Source organism: Morone saxatilis, unplaced genomic scaffold, assembly GCF_004916995.1.
Source record: "Morone saxatilis isolate NCDOM2014 unplaced genomic scaffold, NCSU_SB_2.0 Contig8, whole genome shotgun sequence".
NCBI lineage: Eukaryota > Metazoa > Chordata > Actinopteri > Moronidae > Morone > Morone saxatilis.
In genome coordinates, this window is record NW_023340257.1 from 11,827,082 (window position 1) to 11,836,197 (window position 9,116).

Consider the following 9,116-nt stretch of genomic DNA (forward strand, 5'->3'; position numbering starts at 1 on the left):
TGTGTGTGTGTGTGTCGGGGGTAATGCCTGCCCCACAGACTCCCTCTGTGCTGTTGGCTTTGAGTGTCACCTCCTTTTCTTCAGTCTCATCCAGTCTCCATTGCCTCAGAGTGCAGCAGGTCAGTGTAGTCAATGCACTGATGCTGCACTGTAAACAGTATGTGTATCAACACACTGCACCGACTGGCTATAAAAGAATTGGCTACATTTTGCATCATAATTCTTATGCTATTCATTATTCAACACGTTAGCTGTGCCTCATTGCTCTAGCCAGTCATCTTATATACTAAAAACCAATTTAACTCTTTTCAAGAGGTACAAAAACCCTTGAGGAATGTTTTCACAGATATTTCTAGGTTTCAAACACACACAGAAACACAGAGGGTCATGCCTGCACCCCGACATGTTTAGACACGCTCCACTGATACTAAAGAACACCTCCTGACAGGAAATAGTAAACAATTCATAATGTCAGTAGTTGTCACACTGCTGCATACACATAAGCTTTACAAATATATAGCCACACCCGATGGTTGGAGTAAAAAAAAAAGGACCACTCTCAGACTAAATTTTCCTGTTACCTGCTGAGCTAGCAAGCTGTTTTTTAAATATTACAATATTTAATCCCACTGTGGCAGTGAATGACAAAGCTTTAACATACCACATATTATTTCAGATACTTTATCTGTTGCACTCAAATATTAAACACACTCAGCAGTAACTGATCAGCTATAACTATTTGCTATCTACGCTGGTCAAAGTGGTCACTTACTTCCTACAAAAATCTGATCTATTATCTTAACACTTGCAAGCAGAACACACAAAACCAAAAGTCCGAGGACTTAAAATGTACAGTAAGAGGAAGTGAAAGGCAAAGGCATAAAGGCAAACCGGCCCTGGAGTCGGGCCACGACTGGCTTCTGTAAAGTCACCAACACAAACACTCTTCCCACGAGTCTATTCTCAGACAACAGCAGAGTGGAAGCACTTCCTAAACACACTGGTGCTTAGGAAGTTCCAAAAGTTCCAAAAGCCCTTAAAAAGGAAGTTCATGTCTGTGTACGTAAGTCACGAGGATTCCACAAAAAGCCATGTCTAGTAGCCATGTTAAGGTAAAAAAAAAAAAAACATTAAAAAGTTAGCATGTATGTCATTTCTGTGACCTAAAAGACGTCACCTGGTTAAATCAGGTAAAATTGGCTCATTTTTATGTTAAATCACCACACTGATGCAACTGTGCGCCCAGCCTCCACAGAGCCATCTTGTAGTCGTCTGGGCAAAGACAATCTGACTGCGTTTACCAAGTGATTCAGTTCAGTACCGTTTCATCGTAGAAAAACAAACAGTGTCACAGGTTTGTAGAAATTTATTTTAAAAAAAAGTTAGAAAACAATGATTACTTCAGTTAGAAGAAGACAAAAACAACGTATTCCTTTCCCTATACCCTTCTAAAGGCAAAGCTTTTACCTGGCTAGTTTTACTTTGTTTGCTTCAGTAGACACTAAAATAATAAAGCATAAGAGACGAAGGAGATGCTATTCGACATCCAGAAGTCCTGAGAAAGACACATGCCCTGAGCTTCCAGTATACCACACTGCTGCCATGACTAAAAACGGTGTGGCATTCAGCAGTCTGGAGCCTTTTCATGCTTCTGGTGATTCAGATCTTACTTCCTGGAAATGCATTTTTTACACAGTAATATTAGCACAAGTTCACAAGAATGAGATTGCTTGACCATATCGTCTTTATCTTTATCTCCTCTACGACTTCAGGGGTTGGGAAATACTGGAAAATCCTGTTTTCAAAGATATTATATATAAAGACAGACAGCTTGTTTCTGTCATACTGATCTAACAACGCCGGTCCACATGACCTCTGTGACTGGGTGTTAGGATGAGACATTCAATGCTTACATTGTTTGTGTTGTATTGTAACAACTAGACAACTTGACTTCCTCATCTGCAACACCTATCCCTAGACTAGTGTATATATGGTGTGTATGTGTATATAAGTTAAAAATGATCATAGTTATGGTGCTTTTTTAAATCTGTGGACTTAAAGTTGCAAATATTGACCCTCTGAAAAGAGAAAACTGGATGTCCATAGGGTTTTATGAGAGGAAGCCTATAATTTAACATACATGCCCTCTGGTTATTAGTAGGGTTGAATGATAAATTGTCAAATGTAAACATCCACTACTGATATTGCAATATTAACACAGCAAATGCCGCAAAGTAGAGCACATTGGAATCGCCTTTATTTCACCTATTCTCAGATATGTCTCCTTCTTTTAAGGTAAACAACATACAAAAAGAGTATCCTAATGATCACTGACTTTAGCCTGGATCGCTCAATGAGAACTGAATGACAATAACTGTGTCAAGAGCAAATCACAATATTAAACAACTGCCTTGCATACGTCTCTAAAATCACTGAAATTGAGTTATTTAAAAGCCGTAAATGGTTTAATTATGTAACCGTTTCTGTTGTTTTATATATTACTTTCTATGTATTACAGGTAGGTGAAACATCCATTTAAATGTCAACATAAGAAAACAAAAATCTCTTACCACAACTACGACCACCTGTAATTACTAACAGCGAATGAAGAAGATGACGGCTGTAATGAGGAGGATGATTACATTTTTCAGTCCATGTTAGTGCCTGTTCTATGACTGCTACAAAATAACCATAGGATCCAGTGCCAGCATATATTTACAATAATAAGAATATTCTAGCCGTATTTGTCATCTTGTTTGTTAATGTTATGACTTTTTTTTTTTATATGTGGTCAAAAAACGTCTTCGTAAAAAGCAGTTAAATTGATTGTAAAGCACATTTTGGCTAAAACCTGACCATAACAAGCTTTAGGCAACACGGAGGAAACTCTCCGAGATGAAACAAAGTCCACGATGTGAAAGGTGAAAGGGGAGAGGAAGGGAGAGGTGGAGGCGGGAATAAATCCGGAAACGGATGATGCATGGATGTGAGGAATGTTGTTGGTCATAGAGGGACCTATTACTAGTGCATCCAGCAAAGGATAGGAAAATAGATATTTGTCACTCTTTATTAATCATTTTTGATCTTGTATAGGCCGCGAGCCAAAACGGGTTGCAGCCCTGTTTTTTTCTGAGCGGTTATATGACAAGAGGAGTAATGTGTTCACATGAGAGTGGGCCTGTCTAAGTGTACACACACACACAATGAACTCAGCATGGGGTAAACTACCAGATAGGGGATGTAGGTCGAGTCAATGTCAGAGTATTGTGTCACATGGCATAGGCCTTTTATTTCCTGCATCTGCACAATCAGTAGTCTTTACATCTGTTTAACTTTGTGTAGGCGTTCGGGGGAGGGGGAGGGGGCGTGAGTCACTGGTTATTTGTACATTTAACATCCCTTTTCCACAGTTCATTAAATTTGCCTGAGTCACTGTCAAGTGAACACAGTACTTTACACTTAAACTGTCTGTCAGGTGTACAGAGTTTCAGGAGGATGCCAGGCCCTCTAACTCCCTCCGAAACAAAGTTTATACTGCCCCTGGCAAACAGATTATTCCTGTTTTATGATATACAGTGGGAGTAGATAGTGTGTGTAACTCTTTCCAACTACACTGATCTTATATGAGCCTTAAATTAAAACATCAGCAAGGCCTCGCCAGCCCATAGATCCTTATATTTAACTCCATTCAGTTTCAGTGCCCTGTAAAACGGAGCTGCAGGCGACCACATCAGACACAAGACAGACAGGAACAGCCCTAAAGTTGTGTGCCATGCTGGAGTCTCACTGCTGGGCAGACAGACAGACAGACAGACAGACAGTCTCTCTCTCTCTCTCTCCCACTCACTGACTTCCAGGAGAAAGTAAACAAATGCGTATGGCTGAAATCCTTGTTTAACACTAGCTAACGCAGGCTTCAATCACAATTTGATCTCATGCAACAGCAAATAAATGCCAGTTTTGCTGCTGCAGGAAAAGTTTATGTATAAGTTAGAAAAGCCTGTAGAGACTGGGGCAGCGACGATTCCCTGAAAGCATGTCCTAACTAGCTGTTAACTTAAATACCCTTTAAATAAAAATAAAAAAAACAAGCCATACATGTTCCTGGCAGACAAAGCAAAAACCAGGCCTCACACACACACACACACACACACACACACGACACAACACACACACACACACGTTAAGAGTTCAAACAAACTTCTGCTGTGGATGAAGTTACTTACAGCACACACAAAGCGTAAGCCCCGTTGACACTCTCGCTGTCCCGCACCAGGAAGCTGCCGTCTCTCCCGGCCCGGGCCAGTAGCTCCTCGGCCGCAGCTCGACTCAGGTCCCGGTGATACCACATCGGCGGCGCGGGCCCCAGCGGAGAAACCCCACCACCAACACCCCCGGCCATGGCCACAGCCCTTCAAAAAACCGGGTTCAACTCAAGTTGCTTCCAGACTTCTCCGTAAAAAGAAAAGCTCCCGGTCCTCCTCCAGACGAGAGAAATAATCCGGACGGTTGTACCGACGGAGGTTTACGGTGCGAGAGGACCGAGGACCGAGGACGGGGCTAAAAGTTGTACATTTGTTAAATTACGCTGCTTGCGGCGGTTTCCTCAGTTCCTGAAAGGCTCACTGCCCTCCTCTTTCGCTTCCCAGTCCCACGGAAATCAGGGTATGTAAATCCACACTGGAGACCGGGGACCAACAGCGGGGACGCGTCAAAACCCCACATAGTGTCATTATACAGTACTTCCTGTCGGGCTTTTCAGAATAAAACAGTTCTTGAGGGGTTTACGTTGAGACACTTTATTTTTGTGACAGAGACAACCGCAGTTTTATGTTCCGTTATGCCGATCTGTAGCTGGCTTGACAGAGCTCTGGGGAGGAGGGATGGAGGGATAAAGAGACACTGGGATGGATAAAGAGAGTTTTACAATGTAACTCATTCGATAATATAAGGATATTTTAACAAATTAAACTTTGTAATCACAGATTTCAAAGGCCTAAATGACATAATAAATGAAAAATCCCCAGGAGAAGGAGAGCGGGCACACCTTGCTGCCCAGTATATATTAACATGCCACAACCTGAGGGACAGTGAGTGATCGAGGCACACACACACACACACACACACACGCACACATTGAAGAGAAGTAAACTGACTATTAGAGTAAAGGAGCAGTGGTTGGAAAGTAACTACATTAACTCATCTACTGTACAGTTATGAGGTACTTACATTTTATGCAACTTTGTACTCCACTTCATTAAAAAAATTTTACTTTTTACTCCACTACATTTATCTGACAGCTTTAGTTACTAGTTACTTTGCAGCTTCAGTGCATGCATAGTGCATTGTTATGATTGAATAACCCAGCAGTGTGTATAGTAGTTAAAATTAGTTGCACCTTGACCTTGAGTAACAAGATTAAGATGCTTTGCACACCTTAATGCATCTTTTATGATAATAATAATAATAACAATAATATGATATGCACTAAAACAATCTGAAAGTACCATTGCTCATTCTGAGTACTGGTACTTTAACTGCATTTTTCTCATAAAAATTATGTACTTTTTTACGTAGATAACACTTTAAATACAGGAATTTTACTTGTCCCTTTTTACTTTGGTGGTATTCGTAGGTTTTTTTTTTACATAAAGGATGTGAGTTCTTTTTCCACCACTGAAGAAGAGGAGTAGAAGTTCAGTTTACCCCTTTGTTGGAGTACCTATCAATCCTATATCCTGTGGGTACCTGGCATAGGTTCATGTTTCCGTAATCTTATCGCTTTAAGTAGGCTTACACTATTTAGAATAAACTGAGGATTGTCTGATAACTTAAATCAACTTTTTTCTCATATGGATAAAAAGCAATGTGGACTACAATGTAGTGCAGCTTCTGATATCTCATTACCTTCTCTTTAAAATAACACATCCTCATAAACGTTGTTTTCCTCTCTACCGTTGTATCATGGCTCTGAGTTGTAGCCTTAAATCCCCCTACTATTACCAGGGGGCTTTCCTCTTCGAATCTTTGAATATCAGTGTGACCTGCAGCTACTGAGGAGGCCAGGGGCTGCAGTAGTTTCTCAACACAAGCTCCAATCCAGTTATGCAATCCTTTTCTTTTCCAGACCACACACACACACACACACACACTCCCACAAGGTGTAACTGTCCACCTAGACACCAGACTGGCAAAACACAGGAAGCAGTCAACCCAACATTTAGACATCACTGCACATTATTCTGACTTTTTCTTCCTCAAGTTTCCTACAAAATGTCTGACTCCTATAATGTGGTATGGACACACACACACACACACACACACACACACACACACACACACATAAATCAAGAGAGAAGTAGAGTTAAAGTGAGGGAGAGAGAGGGTGAGAGTTGGGCAGGGTGGTGTGTGTTGCCAATGACCTCAGAAAAGCAAGAGTATTAATAGCCACAGGGACAGCAGCCATCCCAAAGCTATTTCTGGCTATGGCATCACTCTGTATATGCCTGCGTGTGTGAGTTGACTGTAAAAGTGAGTGTGGTTTAACAATACGTCTGCATGCTGAGATCGTGGAAGTTTGCTGCAAGATGTCACATCATAATAAAACAGCTTTGTTAGCAATTCATCTTAAAAATAACTAATTTTGCGCAATTTTTCTCTTTCACATCCTACCACAATTGTGTATTGCCATGGCGAGACTGGATGAACAACAACCTTTCCTACTCTTTAAAGTTTGTGACTACAATACAGTGGCCATGAAAGGATTGCTTTAGGCTGCTGTATTGAAGCCACACTATCCTGTGTGGACATCTCAGAATCAGCTTTTCAGGCTCAACTTTACACCGTTATACTTGGCTCAGCTTTCAACAGTCTAGGTTTACTTTGTCGAGCTCAGCAGTCCTTTTCTGCAGTATTCCTAGCCATAAAGGCAGCATGTTAGCATAACCTTTAGCACAATATGTGTGTCACAGCATGCACAGTGTATTCTTCCAGTTTTTTGACTTGTTGATATCAAATCAACCTCCATACAATAGGCTCATAATACTTTTAAATATCTGACATGTTAAAATATTATGTAAGTATTTGAAAAGTGAACTATCCATCAGAAAGGACTTTTTTTTTAAATGTCTTGACTATTTATAAACCAAAAATTATTCAAGAAAATAATTATCTGATTCACTTATTCTGAAATTAATTATTAATTGTAGCTCTAATTTAAATTTGGATGCCTCACATCAACTAAAATCCATCATCCAAAATAGCTAGACAAATAATATTAATTTGGTAACATTTTTGCCCTTACATAACCAAATCTTACAACACTAGCTATTATTGCTCTGTTTCTTTAGTGTGTAAATTACACTTGTCACTTTCAGTCAGCATCCATAGATGTTATACTAGAGGTAAGTGGGAACAGCATTGTGTACATTGAGGAGAAGATGATGTTTGTTTAAACATCTGTTGTTCAAACCCAGGTTAAGTATTCTTTCAGGTGTTCTGATCACAGAAACTATTGTAGCATTATTATGCTCATATTTTAACAAAACCAATTATGGCTGCACTATTATTATTATTATAACTACTGCAAATGGATGCTCCTAAGGCCACTTCTCTTGTTGTACAAGAGCTTTATGTGTGCAGTCCATGCAGAGAAATAAGACAGGAAAGACTGGTTGAGCATTCACAGCTAAACTTGCAATGCTAAATTATGCAGCGGTATCATCAGGAAGGATGTTATTATCAGCCTCAGAAGTTAAGCAGCACTTTGACACGTCTGATCTCTGTCAGAAGGTAAAGCTTCATTTTCAAAATAATAAGACACTGTTGACTGTATCAGTTATGTCTTTTTAAAAGATTAATTATCTCTGGCCTTGATTATGAAAGTACAGAGTGAACAAAAGTTTCTAAATATATATCTCAGACTTCAGTCAAGGTCCTCTCTGGTCACATCTTGTAGACACACCAGCTAACCAGTCACAGGACCAAGACCTGAACATAGACAGACGTGGCATTGACACACATCTGTAAATGCATGCCTGTCACTTTCACACATAAACACACCTAGAGACTTCAAGACAAGCTTACTCTCTTTCTCTCTCTCTCTTTCTGTGTGTCTCTTTCTCCCTCACACACACACACACACACACACACTCAGGGGACTGGAACTCCATAATTACCAGGCAGTGGAGCCCACTAACCACTAGCTGGCCCAGAGCGGTCATGTGATGGTGTGATCACTGGGGCCCAGTGTAGAGAAACATTTTCCCTCAGTGCGGATCCTGGGTCAGTTTTACTGTTTCATCACTGGTGGCTGAGGTTATGAAGAGGTTATTAAACCTATCCATAGTTTGTACTTAAGAGAAAATGTCATTCCAGAGCTGTGCAGTAATACATTATGTGGCATTTCCCCTCAAGTCTTGTCCAGATGTTTTTTTATTTTATTTTGTTTTCTTAGCCCTCACAGATTTTTAAATCTACCATATTTCTTCCTATTTTTGCCTTGATTTATGATTTCTATATTTTATAATCTTGGTTTTGTGTTTATATAGATTGCTAATGAGAGGGGTCTTACTATCAATTAGGAAGCTCAGTGGCTCAAAAGAGGACAAGAAAAAAGGAGACAGGAGAACATTTGAAATCAGTTTTATTGGTACCTCAGAGATGACACAGTATAGGTCCAAGAATGGATCATTTTAGTACATCATTGCCGATAAAGATGAGAAACCCAGAACAAGTAGCATTGTCAAGGCAAAGCTTTGGGGTTGCTGTGCGTTGTTAAGGTAGTACTCAGCTACCTTTTTGTTGGGGTTTGTCCCATTGAACCAGAGCTGCATGCAGCGGCCCGAGGTTTTGGAGTAGGTGGTATAAAGGTAGGAATTGGACCAGATTTGTTCACACATGGACATGGGTGTGGGATAAACGTCGGTCCACTTTCTGCACTTGCTGTCTGCAGGACATTTGTTAACACCTGTAGGTGAGCAAGGGATTAGAAAGAGTCCACATCACACCCACAACTATTTCTCACTAGTTTAACAGTAAAATGTGAGATCTCTGTATGTGTTTAAGAGTGAGTGCATGGTATTGTTAGTCTAAGACAAATGTGCAAAAAAAATGTG

The 9,116-nt window shown here is 40.2% G+C and overlaps 2 protein-coding genes across 2 annotated transcripts in view; both read right to left on the reverse strand.

Annotated features, from left to right (window-relative positions):
• inppl1a (inositol polyphosphate phosphatase-like 1a) overlaps positions 1-4,702 on the reverse strand; it is a 24,067-nt gene extending 19,365 nt beyond the window's left edge. Inside the window, exon 1 of the mRNA XM_035679849.1 lies at positions 4,227-4,702. Within this exon, the coding sequence (XP_035535742.1) occupies positions 4,227-4,402 (176 nt within the window). The 5' untranslated portion in view covers positions 4,403-4,702. The remainder of the gene's footprint in view (positions 1-4,226) is intronic.
• A 3,934-nt stretch (positions 4,703-8,636) lies between these two features.
• Positions 8,637-9,116, reverse strand: part of folr (folate receptor) — a 3,478-nt gene continuing 2,998 nt past the window's right edge. Inside the window, exon 5 of the mRNA XM_035680298.1 lies at positions 8,637-8,968. Coding sequence (XP_035536191.1) covers positions 8,694-8,968 — 275 coding nt within the window. The 3' untranslated portion in view covers positions 8,637-8,693. The remainder of the gene's footprint in view (positions 8,969-9,116) is intronic.